The sequence below is a fragment of the Dipteris shenzhenensis genome, chromosome 9, assembly GCF_047967505.1.
Source record: "Dipteris shenzhenensis isolate YYH24624 ecotype China chromosome 9, Dip_SZ_1.0, whole genome shotgun sequence".
Taxonomy (NCBI): Eukaryota; Viridiplantae; Streptophyta; class Polypodiopsida; order Gleicheniales; family Dipteridaceae; genus Dipteris; species Dipteris shenzhenensis.
Window position 1 is genome coordinate 44,355,108 of NC_141604.1, and position 23,497 is coordinate 44,378,604.

A 23,497-nucleotide genomic window follows, 5' to 3' on the forward strand; every position below is an offset into this window, starting at 1 on the left:
AATTGAAGCCATGACCTGAAGGCACCATATGAGGCTTGATTTGCGAAGACACCTAATGTAACATGCAGGGACTAGCTGAGTGGAAACATAGATGAACATACAGGAGAACTCCAGCATGAGAGAACACTTTATACATGGTTGCCAAATTGGCATACAAAACTGTGCTGAGACCACTCCCCTAACTACGACGTCTAGGAGATGGAACTATGCTGCAGAATAGGGAAACCCAAACCTCGCTCATATGCTGGCTGGGAGCACTGCTGGAGGCTGGGAGCTGAGTCCTGAAACGAGGAAGGCTGAGTGAGAAAAGGGGGGCTGAAGGCCCCCTTATATAGGGCTGGGAACCAGCCAACCTTGGGCCAGCACAACCAACTGGCTGGTTGGTTTTGGCTGACCAGCAGGCTGCTGGCCCTTGCCTATAAAACCAGGCCCTTTGGGCCATTTCAGGAAGGCCTAAGGGCTGCCTATGCAGGGTGCCCCTCTTGCCCTCCGTCCACATTGTGTGCCACCCTTGGGAACCCCCAAAGCTTGCTAGATATGTTGCGATTTGCTGACTAGGCAGCCAGTTGTCACTGCCACCTGGGCTTGACCTTGGTGCATGTGACATTCCCCTCTTTTGAACTTGTTGCTATGTGGATACCTTGCAACGCCTTGCCCTGGCGACCCGAACTGCTCCCCCATGGCTTGTGACTTTGGGAACTTGGAACAAACCCTTGTAGCTCGTGCCTGACTTGTCCTTGGACTAGGGCTCACAACGGGGTCACGGCGTACGACAAATGGGTCAGAGTGTGTGTCACCATGCTTCCTAGTGTTGGGGTCCATGCGAAATTTCCTCTTGCTTAAATTGTGGATGATGATATCTGTTGAGGGATTGAGTGAATTTGCGAAGCAAATGTGATTGCGATGACCGCTCGAAACTTGATTGTCCTCCTAAAGAATTGGTGAACAATAGTTTGGCCTCCCAAAGAACTTGAATGTCCTCCCAAAGAACTGGGGAACAACAGTTTGGCACTGGGACTGATCTGGTACCGCTCCAAAAGGTTGAGGAACGAATGCTCTGTTATGATAACACGGCGGCTCAATAAAAACTCATGAGAACGGATACTGTTGTGAAGACAAGCTGAGACTAGTCATCCCACCACGTGACTACTGCGAACTCCTGATCCTCGGGTGGTATGGCACTCTGATAGACTTCTGGACATAGGAACTGCATGCTATCCGCGTGACCTACTGAGGACTATTTGGGCTGCTGATGTGGAGGCATTGCATGTTGGAAGTCCAATGGCATGAACTCGTTACCAATTGTTGGCATGCATTCTCCTTGCTACAGAAGATCCAATGACCTAGAAATGCTAGTGCTACTCTAGGAACTGCTGGGGTGATGATAAAGCCATTGAAGCTAGGCAACCAAAACTGAAAACCTGGTAACTCTAGAATACTCACATGCACACCTGGAAACTGTGGTACCACTATCCGCATGACTGCGGTGCGGGAAAGCTGGAATGAACCTATCTCCTGTGCTGGTGTGATATTTGCTGAGGGTAAAAACTCTGTCACGCTCCTGGATTCCGGAACTGTGGATGGAAATGTCTCTTGAAAAACCTGCGTAATGTTGGGAGCTGCGGAAATTGTGGCTGTCTCTCTGAGAAACTCCAAGAGAGATGGAATTGTGGCTGTCTCTCCAAGGAGCTGCGCGGTGATCGGCATGGTAGAGCACCCCTCCAAGGAGGAGACTGTACTGGATGCTCCCCGAAGGAACGGAGGAGCTGCTGGGCACCCCTCTAATGACTCAACTGAATGGGATGCTGCCTGAAAGAACTATGAGATGTCCAGAACTATTGAACACCTCGTCTACCATGAATGATTGGTATGCCTCTCGAAAGAAGTGAGAGGTGGCTGGCATAGCTTCTTCGTGACGGGATACTGGGACTAAGCATGTCCCCTTGAGGTACTGAGGAAGTACTCGGGCTGATTAGCACAGCTCTGATGAATCCAGGCTGTCATTACCAAGGGAAATGCCGATGTAGAAACTGGTCATTGCTACTGCTTGTGGCTCGCGATCTAATGGAGAGGAAACTGTATGACTAACCTCTCGGAGTGAAGGACACAATAATGGGAAGGCCTCGTCAACCTCTCTGCTGAGTGGTACTGCAACTGTTGCTTCCCTAAATTGCTGAGGAAGGGGTGCCGTGGAGGGAGTTGCATGACTATCCTCACGGACTGTCGAGGAATCATCAACCTCCGTATTGTTGATAGATATACTTGCGACTCTTGTTATGAGGGCGCTGCTTCGTGCTAGGCCTAACACTAGTCTGGCAAACTCCTGAGACGCCCTCTCTTGCTGAGCATTACGTCCAGTGGGATTGGAAACTGAGCTCCCTAGTCTTGAACACTCCTGATGAGAAGGTGAAATGTGAGTCATGCCGACTAAAACTGATGTGGCCAATTGAGCTTCAGGGGTGGAAGCCCCTTGGGAACTGACCGGAGTTGATTAAGAGGCCTGATGGGTGAGAGACCCATCACACCTATCTGCTGCATCTGGGGTGTCCCCTTGGGTGGAAGCCCTAAGACACCTAATTGTGGGGATAGACAACTCCTTTGGGTGGTGGACCCAAGAGGCTCATCTATGGTCAATGCTAATGGGTCTGAGATATCTCCAAAGGTGGAAGACACCCCTCATAGCTGTGAAAACCATGTGCTCCCCTACTAAAGCTGATCCAGTTGATTGAGTTCCTGGGGTGGAAGACCCAGAGGAACTAACTGGATATGATAAAACTGCTGGACGAGTAAAAGACCCATCTGACGTAACTGCATGAACTGACTAATCCTCTCGGGTGGAAACTCCAAGAGAATAGGCTGCTGAAGTTGGATGATTCCCGTGGGTGGTAGACCCAAGAGTCTCATCATTTGGGCGTGCGGAATGAGCTAAGCTCGCCCCAAGGATGGAAGACCCCTGAGAGCATGCTGCGGAAATGGCTGCACTACACCCCATGTATACCCCATGGGTGGAAAACCCCGAGGCACTGCATGTAGCTATTGTGGAAAGTGAATGATCCCCTGGATTGGTAGATGCAAGGGAACCACTGTTTGAGCCGCTGCAAAACAGTCCATTGAACTGTGCTCGGAGATGGAAGACTCCGGAGCAAATAAAGGACTTCCTGCTGATGCACAGTCTGTGGGTACTGCGGATGTGGAGAGGAACTGTGAGCAAGCCATGAGAAACTGCTGGTGCTGTACAAGCATTTGCTCTTGGTCTCGCCTGCATTGGGCCTCATATATTGTCAAGTCGGCACGACGTTTGGATCGATGTGTGGCTGTCTCAAGGCGTTCTTGTTCCATCAGAAGCCAGAAACGGTCCAAAGTCGTTGCACCCCCCTTTGTCTTCCTGTCCTGCTCGGGCTGCTCCAAAAAGAGCATATTCTGCTCAAGGAGATGATCCTGCTCCCTGAACGCTTGCCTAAGAGCTGCTCTACTGGATGGGTCCATGATGGAAGGCTGGTAGACCCATCAACTGCTGCAATAATGACTGCCAGAGGGAAAAAAATCCCTCCCTAACCTTGCCCTGCAAGGTGTAAATGCTTATGGGTGAAGACGGGAGCCGGCCCGATACGCAATGAAGGTTGGGAGGGAGAGGCTAATGGAGTATGGAACTACCACTACTCCAGCGTGGGGACAAAATACAGAAAAATACAGAATTAGATAATATCCCAGACATGCTCCCTCCTCTGCTAACTGAGTCCCCATAATCCGGGGTGGGGACAAAATACAGAACCCCAGACATGCTCCCTCCTCTGCTGACTGACTCCCCATAACTAAGCTTTGCTGCTAGGACTCCCTCCGACCTAACTCAGATAAGAAGGAACCATACTGCTCTGATACCAATGTAACATGCGGGGACTGGCTGAGTGGAAACATAGATTAACATACAGGAGAACTCAAGCATGAGAGACACAAGAGATCTACCTAACTATAGTCCACTGCTTTATTTATACATGGTTGCCGAATCGGCATACAAAACTGTGCTGAGACCACTCCCCTAACTACGATATGTGGGAGATGGAACTATGCTGCGGAACTAGGACACCCAAACCTCGCTCAGATGCTGGCTGGGAGCACTGCTGGAGGCTGGGAGCTGAGTCCTGAAATGAGGAAGGCTGAGTGAGTGAAAAGGGGGGCTGAAGGCGCCCTTATATAGGGCTGGGAACCAGCCAACCTTGGGCCAGCACAACCGACTGGCTGGTCGGTTTTGGCCGACCAGGCTGCTGGCCCTTGCCTATAAAACCAGGCCCTTTTGGGCCATTTCACGAAGGCCTTAGGGTTGCCTATGCAGGGTACCCCTCTTGCCCTCAGTCCACACTGTGTGCCACCCTTGGGAACCCCAAAAGCTTGCCAGATATGTTGCGATTCGCTGACTAGGCAGCCAGTTGTCACTGCCACCTGGGCTGATCTTGGTGCATGTGACACCTAGAGGTCATCACTTTTGTCATGAAGCAGTAAAAGTCAGCAAACATACAGTTGGATGGTTTAGATGCGAGTGAGCAACCTGTTCACATGCCATCTACATAGCAATACAATGGCAATAATGACAGCCGTCAATCCACTCAAAAGAGAGCTCCTTAGATGCTAGTGAGAGCCTGTTCGGATGCCCTCTACATAGCAATATAATGGCATTAATGACAGCCATCAATCACCTGAACGAGAGCTTTAGCAGTTTCAAAAGAGAGTTTGTAACACGACCATTTGGATGGGTTGAATGCTAGTAAGCAGCCTATTTAGATGCCCTCTACACAGCAAAATAATGGCACTGATGACGGCCAATTAAGTAAGAAAGAAACTCGCTAGAGCAAGCTAAGCATGTTAAAAAACACCTCAGAAAAATGAAGTAGAAAGAAACCAAGGCTGAGGCTGAAAATGCCAACTCAACCCTGTAGATGTCTCAGCAAGGAAGGGGGATCCAATCCCTGAGAAAAGTAACTCTCTTGGAGGAGACTGCTAGAGAGGATCCCTGCATGGTCGCCCATATGGCCATCAGAGTGTGTACCGTCTCTGTCCAAGTACTGGCCAAGTTCTAAGAAGGGTGAACTTGAGAACCCTCCATGGCCTCAGTGCATTTGGCTCTCTTAATGTGCCATGCTGCAATGCTAGCTAAAACCTCCCATGGAGAGTCAACTGAGGAATGAGCAGCCCTAAAGAGAGTGGCCGGAACATCCTCTAAAGAGCACGACTCCACAAGGTGTCGTCGGATGTGTAGAGCCCAAGACAAGTCATGTCTCTCGAAGAAAACCTGGGGCCCTGAAAGAGTGAGCCAAGCCACTGATCCCTAGGTCATATAGAAGGGGAGGCGAACAAAAGTGCTGAAAAGTCTTGCAATCCCCTTCCATATGATTCTCGCTTGTCTGCAATCCCAAAGGCAGTGCTGTACTGTCTCCGAAGCAGAAAGGCAACGAGGGCAAGTAGGGTCAACCCCAAACCTGGATCTCCAATGATTCACTGCTATCCCACCATGAATAGAAAGCCAAAAGAAGAGAGTGATTTTTCTATTCCTGTGGGATTTCCAGAGCCTTTGCCAAAAAAATTTATGCAAGTCTGCAGAAATCTGATAATTCTCCCAATGAGGAGCTCTGGTGGGCCTCCAACCCCTACAGCTGAGCTGGAATTTCCTGGCATTACTGACCGTGTAACGAAAGAAGGGGATGCCTTTCTCTCGATGCCCTTCATCTATCCACAGTTTGTCGAATTTTAGATTTGCCTCAGATCAGAAATTAGCTTCTAAGTTCCATAAATGTTACTTAAAGAGAATGGAGGATGAACAAATGCAGAAAATATCACCTTCCAAGCTTAGAAGGACAGCAAAACATCCCCTCATGTGTTATTCCTAGTGTCCACCATTATGGGTGCCATTGGGTCCAAGTCGTTCAAACAGGCATAGGATAAACCTAAATGGCAGCTTGCTGTCCAGGAGTATTATTTGCTTTATAAATAATAATAACTCCTGTGAGGCGGTCAAGTAAAGACTCCAATCGTAGTGTGGACAAGTATGAAGCTCATATTGTTCTTAAATGTTATATTCGAGAAGAAGACTTTGATTAGGAGGCATATTTGGTGCAATCAAGCAGCTTTGTACTGCCACGATGAGAGGGAGAGTGCTACATATGTCGACTTAAGAAATCCATTGATGGCCTGAAACATGACCTCTTTTGCTAAACTACTAATAGGAAAGGTAGTGCTAATCCCACTTATTTACAACAAATTTCCCCTTTATTACATTAGAGGGTGTGTCCTTAAATGGGGCGTTACTCAATTTTCCTCTCGCCCTTAATGGAGGGTTACTCAATTGTGCAGGTGTCTCCTCCATGTGCATTTGGGAAGAAGCTCTCCTCTAAGAGATTGGCATGCGTAATGTGTCAATATTGCAGGGCTAGGTCATGTGGGTGTGTTCTTCTGCGCTCATCTGAAAGCAGCTTGACCAAAAGTGGGCAGAATCCTTAATGTGTCCAGACCTCATGGCTAGCTTGATTGTAATAGCAACACAATTGCATGCACCATGCATGCGCACCTGCTTATGCACACAGAAAGGGCTCACTTGCGTGTCTTTGTGTGTATGCTACCCATCACACATACATCGGTAGTGGAACCTTGCAGTCATAAGATTTTTAATAGTATAAGATAGAGAATGTGTTATCTGCTTTAAACTATGACATCCATATTTGTGTTGATGTATATGAACATTGCAATAAACTTCCCTGCATGGGCACATCACTTCACCTAGAATATTCTTTGCTGCTTTTCTGTGCTTTCACTTATAGTGTAATGTGTAGACTATGGATATATGGGTGTCTTTTAGCTTGTTATATCCAGTGTCTAGTTGTAAATGTGGTCTGTCTTCTTGTTTGCTAATGCCTTTGCCACGCTAACTCGAAATTTGGAATCTAGTTGCCAATTCTATGGCTGGTGCGCTTTGCTTTTTTCTCTGGGTTGTGGACATCATGACAAGCAAAAATGTACACAAACTTTAGCTTATCGGAAAGAAGGCTCACCTTTACACTGCATCATATATAGTTCTGGGTGTAAGCTAATATACATAGGTAACCTTGTTCTAGAATTCGAAGGTGTCTCCTTATTTTCTAGTTTCTTGCATGCAGCAAATCAGACTTGCCAAGCCATCGCTCTCTCAGCTCATACCTAGGCACTATGCATCACCTTCGCTTTTTACTGGAGGGTGCTGAGCCACTGCTTAATTGTAGGGCTTGCTTCCCCCTTACCCCACTCTCCTTCCTCCCTTTATGGAAGCTTGCTACTTCTTTAAGGTCTTGCCTGGTTCTCTCTCTGGTATTTTGCAGCTGGCATTTTGTTCCTTTGTTTGGAAGGTCTGTTTGGACAGGCTCTCTACCATCAATGTTGTCTTGTTGTCTCTAGTGGTGCCATTGTGTTGCTGTCACTAGTAGTCTTGGGTATCTTCAGTTTCGTCCTCGCCTCTGTTTCTCCAATCCATAATGAATTAAGTTGAATCACATGGGAAATCTCTGTCCTTCTTGGACTGTAATGATTGCATGGGATTTAGAAAGTCATGATATGATGTATAAGTCTTCATGGAAAAATGAATGTCTTTGCAGCTGCTGCTCTTGTTTCTCTATGGTCTGGTTTATCTCCTTAGTGTTTGTATGGTGGCAAACGTAACAATGTTGTGTGTCTTTAGAAAAAGGGCCGACAGCGAAGAAATGGGGAAATCAAGGAAACAAGCCTCTTTTCCCAACTGCATCCCAGGTATGTTATGTGCTGAGCCCAAAACTTCATGGCCATGTGCACTACCAAAGAACATAATGCAGCGTCATAGTTGTGAGTTTGCTAATATAGATTAAGCTTTACCCTCTTTCTGGTGCAGGGTGCATTCTAAATCATTGAATGTGGAGAATCTGGCAAGCAGTTCAAGTGTCCAATCTCCTAACTTGGACTCAGTACTGCAATCCAAAACAGATTCAGTAGGTTTATCATTAGGGAAATTGGAGGCACATGAGCCATTGCAAGCTTCTTCAAGCAACCTCTTACCTCACCATGAAGTGGACAACTCTAACAACAGAAGGAAGGCTTATGAGCAAGATGATAACCTCAATTTCGACGATGCTTCCCGCATGCAGGTGAACAGTCCCCTGGGAGTAGAGTCTGAGGGTTTGTCAGATAAGTTTGTAAACGAAAATTGTGAGAATCTAGTGGTGCAGAAAGAAGATTTGGATTTGGGCTTGAAAGTAGTTGAAGATGCTGCTGGTGACGTTACAAGTGAGACTGACCACTATGTGGACGCTCTGACAACCATGGATTCAGAAGTGGAAACAGATTCAGAATCAAAAGCAAAGCCTGAAATTGAGCATGACTTCACTTTAGAGACGAGACAAGTGAAATCTTTTGGACAATCAAACCACATGATTTCTGGTGAAGGAAAGTTGGATGCACTGACAACCATGGATTCAGAAGAGGAAACAGGTTCAGAATCAAATGCAAAGATTGAATTCAATCGTGAATTCAAATTAGAGCAGCAGCAAGGGATAGGTTCTGGACAATCAGACTATCCAAATTCTGATGAAGCCAGGGTACTGCATGAGCAAGTTCTTGACACAGAAAAGGATGCCACCTTCATTGAGGTGGACATTGAGAATGCAGAACCTTTGGTAGAAGATATTGAGCCTCATCTTTCCCATAAGAGCCCACAAAAGTCTGAAACGTCTTCTGTTGGAGAGGATGAGTTCCCTCCTCTAGGTCACATCTTAAATTCTCCTTCTATTCAAGAGAGCAATCCTCCTTCCCCTACCAAGAATTTCTCTGTGTCCCCTACTCAGAATGCTACTCTTTCCAGCTCAAAGTATCACCTAGATTCAGAAAGCATTGATCACATCTCAGAGACACCCCAACCTTCAGAGTCCAACAATCATGATGACGTTCAGAACAAAACTCTTTCAGCTTCATGCCAGTCCGTTCCATTAACAGTTGAAGCTCAGTCTGGTTCATCTGAACATTTTGCTCAGTCTGGTTCATCCGAACATTTGGCTTTTCTTTCCTCACATATGCAAGCACAATTAAGTGAGCTTCTAAACGAAAAAGCCACAAGTTTGGTGCCAGAAGGAAACGGTTTTGAAGGATCTGAGAGTGAATTAACTGAGAGTCATGACGATCCTTACTCACACATGCAAGCACAATTGAGTCAGCTTCTTAATGAAAAAGCCACTAGTTTGGTGCCGGAAAGAAACAATTTTGAAGGGTCTGACAGTGAACCAACTGAGAGTCCTGAGGATCCTTCCCCACACTCACCAACTGAACCTACCATTCGGACTAGAAGGAGATGGGCAACGGACTTTTTTAAACCTCAATTTGACACTTTGGAAACAGATGATGATCTAGATGGCATGCAGATTTCATCCACTTCTCCCTCTTCAAGCTCATCAATGCTATCTAGCCCTCGCCCATCAATGTTGGCTACGACTGTCTTCCACATAGATTCAGAAGGCGAGCTGATGTCTGCCCTTTCCAGTCATGAATCTATCAGATCATCTCCGATGTCTCCCATGGCTGCTCAACATCATTCGCCTGTATTTTGTCCCACACCTGATAACCTAGCATCAACAGTCTCAAACGACTGGAACCTCAAGTCTGAGGAATTGAAGGCATGCTCTCCAACCCAGAGTCCAAGTCATGTGATGGCTGAACCAAAACATTCACCACCCCTTCCACCTCTCCCGCCAATAGAATGGCGAATGATGAGACGCTTTCATAGTACTCTTTCAAATTCTCTAAGGCCCATGGAGATTCATTCTAACCCCCCTGCCCCTCCTATTCCCCTCATGAGGCCTGAGGAGAATTTGCAGGCTTTTGAATCTACTGAGGTGCCTTCAAAACATGATCGGAAAGATTCTCCTTCCTCTTCCACTATACAAGGCTCAAATACTTTCTTGGCTTCAAAAATTGAAAGAGAAAAGTTTCCTAGTCCTGAAATATCAGACATGCCTACTCCAGAAAGGCCTGGCAGTGATCCCGATTTTTTGGTGTTACCTTCAGTTGTTGAGTGGAATGTTTCTGTTTCTTCTCCTTCAAGGCATTCTAACTCAAGCCCTGCTATAGGGGCTACAGAAACTGGAAGGAAAAAATCTTTGACTGCTCCACATTGGCCTGGCAAAGTTATTCAGGAGTCACAAACAGTGCTACCTTTGATATCGGAAAAGAAAGATTCCCTAATAGAATCCATCTCATCGCACGACAGGAATACGGTAAGCTTTGTTATTGTGAAATGCCAGACCAGCTAGAACATTTAAACATTGAGATCTTCAACATGTAATTTAATTTCTTCTTGGTAAGCTCTGGCATTCTTGTGACTGTTGTCTGGCAGCTGAAAAAGGTTCAAGATCACAGTCACTCTGCTAGGCCAGTGCCTTCTGATGACAGGCAGGTGTTGCTTGAACAGATCAGAACCCAGGTTTACTTCCTTTAGTACTTGATGGACCATTTCTTATTCTTGACAAAAAGCTATTTGATTTACATTTCATATTAATCTCCTTTACATGCTTTTGGTATTCCTTTTAGCATTATATTCTTCTTAGCCCTTTGTTTGTTGGTTTTGTTTGAAACAGTCATTTAGCTTGCGGCACACTAAAGTAGAAAAGCAGGAGCCCCCCCGTCCCATCACAAACATCAACGTTGCTGCTATATTGGAGAAAGCAAATGCAATCAGACAGGTGATGCACTTAGTAAGCTTTGAAAAATTTGATGGATATTCTGAACATAGGTTGGATTGCATTCAAGTTTTTGTATTTTGAATGGCTCAAAATAATGATTTGGCCTTCTAAAACCCTTTACATTGATCTCTAAATTTGTGACAGAGAGTGTGTAGGCAATATTTGAAGCATAATAGCTTCTAAAGCTAAGCGTAATAGGAGTGTCATGTTAGAAATGACCCAACAGAGGGTACGCACAGCGGAGGACTGATAGTAATGCCCAGGAGCTCACACAGTGTGTGTGTGGGGTGTGGAATCACAAACTTCTTAAATTATGTGCATAGATGTGCAAGCCAGTAAATAGACAATGCTCAGAGACAAATATTATATTTCTGTCCGCCCAGAAACTAGGACAGGATACAATACCAAAAGGCCTTTGACTGCTGCTGTCTGCTCCCCAACTGCTGCTTCAAGTGATAAGTGAATGAGGACTGAATGGCCCTCTTTTTTAGGCCCAGGGCCTGCATGGAAAAAACTGACCAGCAGCCTCAATCTGGCCGACCCAAACAGGCCTACCAGGCTGCTATAAAACCGCCCTAAAAGGGCTCTCTTAACCAGGGCCCGTGGCCCACAAAACTAGGGCTTTGTCCCTCTCTTCAAGGGTTGATGCCCTCTTATATATGCAGGGTCCAGCCCCCTTCTGCCCTGCCATTTTCTAGGCATGGTAGGCTGGCTGGAACCAGCCCTACCAGCCCTACACCTGGCCGACCAACCTGCTGGTAACCCCTGCCATGTTGTGCTTCTGCCAGCCCCTTCTTCAGCGCCGTACAGCTACGTACATCCTGCTGAGTCATCGCGCCTTTCATAGGGATCTGTTGCAGGCCGTATGCCTGCCATGAAGCTTTGTCTTGCCAGGGCAGATCCAGGCTACATACCCCCGCCATCTTTCCTGCACAAGGTCTTCTTTGTGCTGCCCATGTAGCAGCCTAATCATTCCTTGGTCTACCTCCCCCATGCTCTCCTCATTTGGGGGCTTACAGGTGGGGAGGTGACCATTCCAACATGTCAATCCTACAGTATATGCATCTTGAGATCATGGATAAAGGATTCAGTGAGGGCATTGCATCCACTGTCAAACCATTGGGTGATAGGAAAGGTGTCATAGAAGAATCAGATGGAGGTGTCTGAAAGCACTGTCACTCAAGCTTGCTAGTGATATCTTTCCCCTAGTCGAATGTGCCTGCGCTGCAGGTTTTGATGGTGAACTTGGGGCCTGTGACAAGAACATGTAGGACCTAACGATCTCAACCAGTTCGCCTCCATGGGTGAATGACCCTACTGACATCATTTATTACCTTGGTATTACATGGGTTGACCTATATAATGGTCTCACAAAAAGCATGTGGAGCTGTCAAATGCATATGTAAATACTCTGCTGTGTTTGAAATCAGCACTAGATCATTAGAATAGTGCAAGGTAGAGATGAGGGTCCGTGCTCTCCCAAAGCATCCAAAGGATTTGAGCTCGTTGCCAAAGAGGGTAGGGGAGAGGGGGCATTGTAGGATAGGTGCACCAAATGGAATACTACTGGGTTGAATCATCCTGTGTCCAATAACTCAGCAATCTGACACTTCGCTTCCTCCAATTCTACATGATTTATTCGGTAATGAGCTCTACATGGAGGTATAGATCCTCTGCTCGACTAATAGGCATGACAAAACTGGAACAATCCTCACAACGGTCATCATATGGTCGAAGAAAGGCATGTTTTTCTTTTTCTTTAAGAGTTCCTTTCTATCCTTAAGATACAATAATGACAACTCACACTCTTTTTGAAGGCTCGCTTTGCTTAGTGCTGATGAGTTTTATGGGAAAAACATCTTTATCTCCTCGAATAAGAGTCTTCTCCCCTTTATGGATAAAGGTACGTTTGCGTGGATGGCAGGGCTTGGTTTACCCTACTCACTTGGTGAGGAATTAGATCCCCTCTCTTTCTTTGTTGTATGACTCTCCACTTTCCCACGATACAGGACACTCGTAAAATGGGTGACCAGACGCTCCCTTCTTGCATCCAAAATGCTTATTTTCTCTTTTTCGACGTGGGTGGAAATGGCACATAAAGTTTGGAAATGTCATTCCTTGCCGTAGGATTTACAGCCTTGACTTGTCCCTTCTTAGATGGTTTTCTGAATTGCTGTCCTAGTGGAAAGCTGGACTTGGAAGGGGTTTTGAATGTAGAGGCTTCATAAATATCTCTAGTTCTATATGATTTATTCGGTAATGAGCTCTACATGGAGGTATAGATCCCAGTTCTAGTTCAATTTTATGATCCTCAGCTCCACTAATAGGCATGACAATTCTAGAATTATCCACACAACGTTCATCATATGGTCGATAAAAGGCATGTTTTTCTTTTTCTTCAAGAGGTCCTTTCCACAATTACGATACAATAATGACAACTCGTACTCTTTTTGAAGGTTTGCTTTGCTTGAGAAGTGCTAATGAGCTTTATGGGAAAAACATCTTTATCTCCTTGAATAAATTATAAGAGTCTTCTCCCCTTTATGGATAAAGGTACATTTGCGTGGATGGCAAGGCTTGGTTACCCTACTCACTTGATGAGGAATTAGATCTCCCCCTCTTTCTTGGTTGTTTGACTCTCCACTTTCCCACGATATTGGACATTCGTAAAATGTGTGACCAGAAGCTACCATCTTGTATCCAAAACAGTTATTTTCTCTTTTTAGACTGGGTGGAAATGGCACATAAGATTTGGAAATGTCCTTCCTTGCTGTAGGATTTCCAGCCTTGACTTGTCCCTTCTTAGATGGTATTATAAATTGCTGTCCCAGTGGAAAGGTGGACTGGAAGGGGTTTTGAATGTAGGGCTTCATACATATTCTCATATCTCCTCAGATTCAATTTCGTCCAATTTCAGTGAGCTTGATAGCCTCACTCAGCTTAGACAGCGTAAACAATTCCAACTCACAACAAATGCTTGGCTTAAGACCTGTCATGAACTTAACAAGTTTATCTTCCTCACTCTTCTCCCTTAATTCTAAGGAAAGTCTCCAAAAGCGAGAAAGTACTTCCTGGTCATACATGGACAGTTTATCTTTCTCAGTCCATGTATGACCCGCTTGCTTGGTCCTCTGCCACAAACAACCACCACAAGCACGAATCTGCTACGAACTAAATATGTGCAATGCAATGATGCATAAAATGATACAATATTGGCCCTCTGATTGGGGAAGAGCGCCCTCATGAAGAATTCGTTTCTATGTGACCTAAATGCAAGGTGGGAAGAAGTTACACAATGTGGGAGAGAAAATGCACGTAACACATTGAGATAGTATCTCTTCATTAATGCCCCTTGAGATCACTCAAGGACCATCTTTCCATTTGAATCTACCTTTAGCCTAAGACTCTTGGACCTACCATTCCATACACCTTAATGCACCCTTTTCCCTTACCTGCACCCCCTAAGACCTAGACATATGAGTGCATATCCTTATTGATAAATATTAGTTAGTATATATTGTTTGTTGATACCATTTGTACCACTCGGTCCCATCAAGACCTGAGAGCTCTATCAAAACCCCCCAAATCGATAATTACAATTCATCACATATCCATGGTAATACTAATTAAATGTACGCCATTGTGGTACCCGTCAATGCTCAACTAGCAATATGAGTATATTTGTAGTTATCATTGATCATAACAATGAAATTGGCGTTGAGCTATGCTAGTTGTCATTGAGAAGTGGTTCAAGAAATCATAGCCCTTGGACTACTATATTCAGCTCGGTAACAAAAGGGTTTGGTTTAGTTTGTTTTGGTATTTTGGAGGACTTTTCTTTTGAGCCATGCTCAAGTAAGATAGGAACACTGTTAATCTCCTTTGGTAGGACCATTAATGAATGAAGTTATCATAGATGAATTAGGATGTGGGGGTTGATCATGTAAATAAATTCTTAGAGTTCCTTTACAAAGAATGGATATAATTTTGAATACATAGAGGCTTGTTGATGCATTGGATTCACATTGCCTCAATATTCTATTTGTTGGCAAGAGCCTAGATCTTGTTGGGATGGGCATATCCAGACGTGGGAGTGGAGGGTGTCATTAGTTTGGAATAAAAAATCCCTTGGTAGTTTAGTCAAAGGTGAGTGCCTATAAGATGCCATATTGCCATCATCTTTCGGGCATTTTGGCACTAGATGGGCCTTTAGTGCCTTAAGCAACTGATTGTTTGTGAAGGGGGATTCCAAGCAGCTTATCATGGTATCCAAGCCCACCCTGGGGACATTCGCATGACCCAACAGAGGGTACGCACAGCGGAAGACTGATAGTATTGCCTAGGAGCTCACATAATGTGCGTGTGGGGTGTGGATTCTTAACTTAATGTGCAAAGATGTGCAAGCGAGTAAATAGACAATGCTCAGAAACAAATATAGAAGCAACTCTTTATATTTCTGCCCGTCCACAAAGTAGGACAGGATACAATACCAAAAGGTTCTCCTACTAGATGTCAAGCACTTCTAGATCTCTAAGCCCGCGTGCTCCACCTCGAGCGGTTGTAAACTCTCTGTCTAGTGTGTTCTTCTCCACCTTACTGCCTGTGAATCAGCCTAGGTGGGCAGCCCCTGTCAAGCTTTGTCTGCAGCACACAGGTCCCCTTGGTCCTCTTGAATGTAGGCTCCAAGATAGCTGCTCCACTGCTCCAAACTGCTTGTGAATGGCTGCTCCAGAAGATGATGATCTCAGCAACCTTCTGCCCTAGAAGACAGTCTAGGTTCAGCCTCTCCCTGGAGCTAAGTCTTCAGCAACACCTCTCTCCTTCACTTCCTGTGTAGAGGCCCAAGGATGGTGGATGTGCTGCTCCTTTCTGCTCCTCCCAAAGCTGCTTGGCTGGATCTCAAATGAGGCCTGAGGCCTCTCCTTTTATAGGCCCTCAAGGGCCCCTTGTAGAAACCGACCAGCAGCCTCAATCTGGCCAACCCAAACAGGGCGACCAGGCTGCTGCAAAACTGCCCTAAAAGGTCTCTCATAACCAGGGCCCCTAGCCCACAAAACTAGGGCTTTTGGCCCTCACTTCAAGGGCTGATGCCCTCTTATATATGCAGGGTCCAGCCTCCTTCTGCCCTGCCATTTTCTAGGCATGGTAGGCTGGCTGGAACCAGCCCTACCAGCCCTATACCTGGCCGACCAGGCTGCTGGTAACCGCTGCCATTATGCGCCTCTGCCAGGCCCTTCTCTAGTGCTGTACGGTTCCATACACCCTGCTGATGTCATCGCGCCCTTTATATGGCCCTGCTGCAGTTTGTACACCTGCTCTGCAATTCTGTCTTGCCAGGTCAGATCCAGGGCTTCATGCGCCTGCCATCTCTCTTGCACAAGGTCTCTTGTGCTGTCCACATGACAGCTCATGTGCTGCCCATGTGGCAGCCCCTTTATCTCCAGGTCTACCTCCCCCATGCGCTCCTCATATGGGGGCTTACAGATGGGGAGGTGACCATTCCAACACATATCTCAGGGCTTGAGTGTTGGGATAGTAGAGGTCACCTCCCAGCTGTGAGCCCCGCATTGGGGGGATGGACCATAGGACAAAAAAGAAATATTTGGGGCTGCCACATGGACAGCAAACAGCCTGCCATGTGGGCAGCACAAAGAGTAATGTACCTGGCAGATGGAAGCCAACATGGAGGACAGCAAAGGCATGGCACTGCCACATGGCTGTCTACAGATGGAGAGGACAGAATTGCGCAGGGTTTGCAGGCTGGAAAGGCTGCGCTGACCTGGAAAATGATGTCAGCATGTGTCCTGCTGTCCATGTCAGCGTGTATGGGACTGATTAGAGCAGGTCGAACTGGAGAACACAAACTGAAATCTAAAAATCAGAATTGCAGCACTTATCTTAAAGATTCTTCGTGAGAGAATAGAGGGAGAGAAGAAGGAGACTCCGCACGCGCAACACTAGGGCCCAGAAATAAGGGCTGGACCCCCCCGAAGGTCTTTATTGCAATAGAATAATACTTTGTACAACTGGCTCTGAAAAGTGCATGAAGCTAAGTACAACTCTTGAATGAATCTGGGAGGCTTAGGGCCTTTCTTTTATAGACTAGGCCTAGCAAAAAGCTAGGGCCTGCTTTCTAAAAGCTACTTCTACATAAAAGCCAAGCCTTTTAGACTTTCTTTTTAAATCTAGTGCTTTTGACGTTTTTTTAATCTTGTGGGCCATCCTTTTAAAGAGGGGCCCCCGTGTCCATGCTTTTGGGCCTCGTGGGACCTGCTTTTTGTGCTTTTCTCCCCACTCTTGGGTCCTTTTTGCACTCTCTTAGGTTGTACACCTCGCACAAACAAGTTCCAACACTTTAACCCATTAGAGGTTAGCAAAATGCATGCATTCCTAGTTCTTGGACTAATCCTAGTCTCTTGTGGGCATCCCCAGAGTTCTCTTTTACCAATGCAAAGCAAAAGTAAAAACAATAAAACTTATTCTAGTTAACCAAAGTCAACGTTCTTGACCATCGTCAATGCAATTAAGATTCCTTGGGAGAAGTATCAATTTGTCTTTATGTCTTGGGAGAAGTACCAATTTGATGACAGAGACTTCTTTAGTCTTGGGAGAAGTACCAATTTGATGACAGAGAGTCTACATGAGCTTAGACAAGAGTACGCGGGCTCAAGGATCTAGGAGTGCCAAGCAGATAGTAGGAGAGATTTTGTTAAGTTCAGAGGCCCACAGTTTGGTGGGACTCTGCATCTCTCTCTTTTGTATTGTATCTAGTTTTGGATAGAAATATACCTCTTTGGATTCTATATCTTTCTTGGAGCACTGTCTATTTACTAGCTTGCACACACACCCATGGTTTGAAGTACACATAAGTAAAGAAGTATTTGATTCCATTTTCAAACACTTCCGCATGTAATTCTTGGGGATGGTCTATCAGTCCTCCGGTGCAGATACCCTTAGTAGGGATTCAATTTTAACAGGGAGATATTGGAGCTATGTCCTTGCTGATCTATGCCTTGTGGTTGGGAAAATTGGTTGGTCATCCTATCTCCTTGCCGTACCCATTTGTCTCTTGATGGAATGTAGGAGAATTGCGTAGCCTAGCCTGTCATGTGAAGGTCTACTCTAATGCACATGTATTGATCCCCCAACTAGTGCGGTCGAGCTCCTTTGTAGTCTTCGTTGTCCATTGCGCCCATTTAGTATGTGGAAAGGAATTACACACCATATCTATGAAATATCCTCCTCAACCTCCTATTCTTGTTTAAGGAAGTTTAGGATCCGCATTGCGGTAATATCTAGTGTGGTTGCTTCAATAAAAGTATTATTGATAAGTGATCGGACATCATTGTGCCTGCGAAGATTCTTGTGAAACCCTTGCTCTCGATGGCCTAATCCTTGCTATAAAACGAGTCCAATTTCTCTTGGAGGCCCTCATGTCTTTGTTGCCTTTAAAAAAAGATTAAGGCTGCGTTGCAATTGAGATAACTTTTGTTCCCGCCAACTTTTATGGAAAAGATAAGTTGCCCTTATGCTTGTCTTCCATGAATTCTAGGTTGTTGAAGTCTTTAGAAACCCAGTATAGCTGCTTATGCTTGGGCACTGATGATGACATAAGTGTTGCTTTGCTTGCTAAGTATGTCTTCCTTTTGTTTTCCATAAAAGTTTTTGTTTACCTCATTTTCTCTTTTATTTTTAGTGTAGATTTTTGGTCTTTAGAACAACAAAGAATCTAAATTTGTATGATTGAACTTATTCTAGTCTTACAAAGGTATATATAAACACATATTATATCCATGTTGAATTTTCTTAGTGTTGGCGTTATGGCCTTCACCCATCATTTGTGCGTGGGGCATTTGTCTAAAATGTACCTTAATTGAAGAGCTCGACACATCTGTGACACATGTACAATGGGGATTTTAATCCCACATACAAAGTGGTATTGGAGGTGGCCTTGGATATAAGGCCTTGATTACACATCCCAGTTAGCTCTTTTGGATGTAAAGAGGCTTGTGTGGCTAGGAGGCGGGGGTGGGACACCTTGCACTCGGCACTCAAATGGACATATGGCAGTCTTCGGTTGGCTACATGTGTCTTAAGTGGTATTAGACCTGTTGGCAAACTGTTGCACGTGGTTGATGCGTGGTGGCAGCTGTCTTTGGGCAAGTTTGAACAGTGTGACTTTGGCTGTTGCTCATTCATGGTGGCAGTTGCTTCTGTGTGACTGGACTGTGTGTGATGGCGGCTGTTCCCGACAGCTTATGGCGGCTCCTTGTGGACCTTAGTTTAGGGAGGGAATATTGCAGGGTGTCAATAGGATTTACTTATCCAGGTACCTATACCTACTTGTGTGGTATGGGACAAGGCTGCGGCTGAGCCCTTGGTTGACTTGGCTGCTTGCTTCCTCCAAAGAGATCCATGTCTATTTTGTCCTATGTGCATTGTCTTCTCCAACCCCTTTTCCTTACGTTCTTCACCGCATATCTAATTTTCTTCCTATTCCAGATGGGGATCCAAAGCTCTCTTTCCTTGGTCTAGAACCACCTTTGAGGGGGGGAAGATCACGGATTGTGTAGACTGTTGAGGTATCTTTGGACCCATGGGTGGTAGGCTTGAGAAACAAAGGCAATGCTTTGCTTACTATGAAGCTCCTTATGTGTAGACAATATGATGGGAATTCAACAATCTTCCCCCGTTGACCAATCACCTTGTCTCCAATGTAACCTTCGATGTAAACCCTCTAGGACCAAGTGAACTATTGGTACCTCGTCATCCATGAAGATGAAGGCTGTCGATGCGGGTGATACCAAAATAGGCTTCAATTGATGGTAGAATACTCTTGTACTAAATGATGTGGCAACTTGACTAATTGAACCTTTGGAGGTTTGGTTAAGTTGAAATATAGTTCATTAACTAGTTGTCTTAATCTTTAACTCAACCTCAATTGTTAGCTAGGCTGTGGTTGGTTAACTCTAACCTAAGAAGGAACCTTGGGTTGGGTTGAAGTTAAGCTTGGCTACCCTTGAGTAGGGCTGAGGTTGGGTCAGTTTGACCTTGGGTTAAAATCTTGCAAGAAACTCAGACAAATTTGTGCAAGGTTTTTGAAATCACATGAGTTTCTTGTGATTGTTATCATTGTTGGAGATATCATAGCCAAAGAGTGTGTTGGTGTGTAGTATTAGGTGATCTAGTACTAGTCTATGTGCAGCTGCCTTAGCCCTGCTCCATTTTGCCCTGTTTTACCTCCTTCATAGCTACCCCACCTCCGTTTTCTGTCCTTGCAGCCAGCCGCCTTCATTCAAGCCCTCTTGGAGCTGTAGCTAGGCTCTTGGCAGCCTCTCGGATAGCTGGTCGGCATATTGTCTCCCTCTTTGCTTGCTGGTCGGCACTTTCTGCAACAGGTGCCTGCACGTGTGGTTCCTCAAGGTCGTTTTGAAGCCTTCTATTGCCGAATCTAGGGTTTCATGTGCTGCTGCTGCATAGCCGCCTTCAACAGAGCCACTTCCGAGCTATTTCCAGCTCTTGATCATACAAATACCAGCCGACTTTCAGCTTGGTGATATGCTGCAGCAATTCGGAGTCCCTTACTGAGCAGCCTTACAGATTTCGAGACTTACCTTTGCACTTGGAGCAGTCTACAGCTACCGCTTTGCAGATTTCAGACCTGCTGTTGCGCTTTGGAACACCTACACCCATCGACTAGTTGCTGAACGCCCACAAGAGCACTTCAACAGGTCGACTATTCAAAAGATTTCGAAGCATGATAGAGTTTGGGGTTTCATTTCAGCTGCTCCAACCTGTTTTGAGGACATTTGGAGCTGTCCTAAGCCATTCTTTCATGGATTACACTGGTTTTTCTGCCCTACAGCAGAAAACCCTAATTTTTGCAAACCTTAACTTTCAGAAATTAGGGCTTTCCTGGTTTTCATCTTCTCTTGGTTCATGGGACTCATCCCATATGCACTAGGTGCTAGTGTGTGAGTGAGTAGCCTATATAAGGCTTGTACTTCACTTGTCTTGATATACTTGATGAATGAATGAAAGCCTTTGTCATGTCTTCATTTGAGCATTATTTCCTCACACACTAACTCTCTCTATTTGTCTCCCTTCACCATGTTTCTAACAATCAGACAATGCAGATATCTTTTGAGTTTTCTGCATGAATGTATGTGGATATGCTGGCTTTCTCAACCTCATAGAGATTTCTTGCTTCAATGATCTAAGATAATCAGGTGTTATGCTTCTTCTTAGTTCCTGCGATTAACTCCCTGCAATCCATGCCTCCCTGGCTTGAGATGCCTAGCCCATAGCTTGTCTTGGGCCTTCCAGCCATTGCTATGCGTATCGGCTACTGCAGCCTCTATAACCTTGAGCACCTTATGTTACTCTCCTTGCTTGCAACCTCATTGGCTTGCTTCAGCTCACATCAACTCGTATGCAGCGTGGCCAATTACTTCTGCTGTATGAACATCTGTAAGAAGTTCCTCACTAGCTCTTTCTGCAACCGGCCACCGCTCAGCATCTTTGATTACTTACTTTGCTATTCTGTCCTCACATAGAGCTCTGGACTGCATGTTCTGTGAGATTGTTTGACCTCATATCTCCTCAGGCACCAGCTATGGTGGAGATTATGCAGTGGGGAGCTGTTGGCACTTTGTTGAAGTAGCGGTTACACTCAACTTTGTAGCAGTGACCTTTTGAGTGTGTTTCTCTCTGCCTGTATTGCAGGAGTGTGAGCTGGAGTGCTGATGTGAGTGATCCACACTGCCCTTTGCTGTAACTCTAATCTCTATAAGGTCTTTAACTTTGTAAGAAGGTCTTAAAGTATAGCCAGGTAGCCCGTGAGGCTAGAGCTCTGGGCCTTTTGTTGGTGGCAACGTTGACCTCTGTTCTATGGCACTTATGCTGCTGGCCTTCTTGAGCACTGTGGACATTTTGCAGGCTTGCAGCGCCCATTGTGCGATCTCTTACAAGGTTTTTGGGACTTTACATGTACAACAAGGCTTTTGAGGCCTTTGAATGAGCCTCCATGCCCTTACAACTGTCTTTTACAGCCCAAGGTCATGAGAGCCTCAGTTCTTCTCAGCCGTAGATGCTTGCAGTGCCGAGTCTTCTCCACTGCTCTACTCACGACTTTTACAGCTTTGTGAGCTACTCTTTCCTTGGGTCATCTCAAGTACCAACTATTGAGAGGAGTGACAAGAGTACAAGGCAGGCTCCAATACCATGTGAAGACAGGGAGAAGGAGAGGAAACTGTAGAGCATCACAACCACACGAGTCCATACGCAAGAGCTTAGTCCTACAATGTACATTTCTATTAAGACAAGGTTTGACCCCCTATCCCGTTACCAGTATAAAACCACTCTACCCACATGCTAACCTATGCATAATACATTACCATGAGATGGTATGCTGACTATTCTAACACATGCCATGTGATAAATTAAACGTATAATAATGTTATGATTCATTATTTATTAGAATATATACCCTAGATTTTGACATCCTATTCAGTCTTCCAGTGCATGTGGTGCTCTGAATTTGTTGTTGTCCAAATCTCAAAGCCTCCCATTATGTCCTTATTCCATGGTAATATGAGAACTTTGGCATTGATTGCAGGCCCAAAATTCTATTTCTGTCTTGGCTGGTGCTCAGAGTTCAAGCAACTTCTGATACTATGCCTTGTTTGCAGGCATTTGCTGGCAGTGACGAAGATGACGATGATGATGATTGGAGCGATGCATGAACAGTTGCGTATGTGTAAACGCAGTCACATAATATGGTAGGTGTAGCATTTGGAGTTTTGTTTTGTCAAAAGCTCTCTTGTCGAGGCTTAATGGGAGCAAAACCTTTAATAGGACAAGACACTCAAAAATTTCACCTGGTCTCTCATAAGTGAAAAGATTTGTTTACTTTTGCAGGGAAAGATATGTTTGCAATTTTGAGTTCCTGACTGGTAGCATCGAAACAGCATGTTAGCAGGTATTACATAGTTAGATTCATTACACATCTTGTGAAGATCTGAAAATTGACTTGCTTGTTTCCTCTTTGTATTTTCTTGCAGATTTTGTACTTCAAACTGCCGCAGAGAAAGACAAGGAGTTCCTCCATGTAGCAGGCATACATTTTTTAATGGAGCTTAGTTATCCAAGCAAATTCCAATCTACGAAGTTTCCTATAGAATTGTTCAACACGCTTGTAATCCTCGTATACTTGTGTCTCCAAGATGATTATTTCTTAGAGGCTCAGGAATTCTAGTTTCCCTACCAAGCAGCTGTGTCAAGGTTCTGTTGGTATCGAATCTCCTGTAAAGAATTTTGTAAAGTATGAGGTATCTCTTCGAAATTCACAAATCTGTCTATTCCTCTCATGAAATCTCAGGATTATCATGCGATTATCATGCAGGCAAATAAAATTTTAAAGTGATGTGGTGGTCGTAGTAATATGCAAGCTTGCCTTTCCAATAAATGACGATATGTATTTGCTGGTGCTTGGCATGCTGTTTGTGCTATATTTATGGCAATATCTCTTTGTACGTGATTTCGTAAAACAAGGAATAGTTTTAACATTAGAAAAAGTCTATCAGCCATCAGCCTGTTTGCAGGGAATGCAACAGTGGCTCTTATCTCAAAGTTTCACTTTTTCCCACCAATTGCATGGACCAGTGTGATTGACTATGTTACGGAACCCCCTTTGTCAAGTAAGTCTCTATTTTCTGATTGTAGCCATGTTCTCATAAGTCAACCATGCCTCTTGAACTGTAGTATTGCTTTTTTTTCAT

At 45.0% G+C, this 23,497-nt stretch overlaps 1 protein-coding gene across 1 annotated transcript in view; it reads left to right on the forward strand.

Annotated features, from left to right (window-relative positions):
- Positions 1-23,153, forward strand: part of LOC147898697 (uncharacterized) — a 33,419-nt gene extending 10,266 nt beyond the window's left edge. The window contains exons 5-11 of the mRNA XM_087378896.1: positions 7,697-7,764; positions 7,883-10,253; positions 10,373-10,459; positions 10,614-10,718; positions 22,409-22,498; positions 22,638-22,698; positions 22,781-23,153. Of these exons, the coding sequence (XP_087235022.1) occupies positions 7,697-7,764; positions 7,883-10,253; positions 10,373-10,459; positions 10,614-10,718; positions 22,409-22,462 (2,685 nt within the window). The 3' untranslated portion in view covers positions 22,463-22,498; positions 22,638-22,698; positions 22,781-23,153. The remainder of the gene's footprint in view (positions 1-7,696; positions 7,765-7,882; positions 10,254-10,372; positions 10,460-10,613; positions 10,719-22,408; positions 22,499-22,637; positions 22,699-22,780) is intronic.
- Positions 23,154-23,497: the final 344 nt, after the last annotated feature.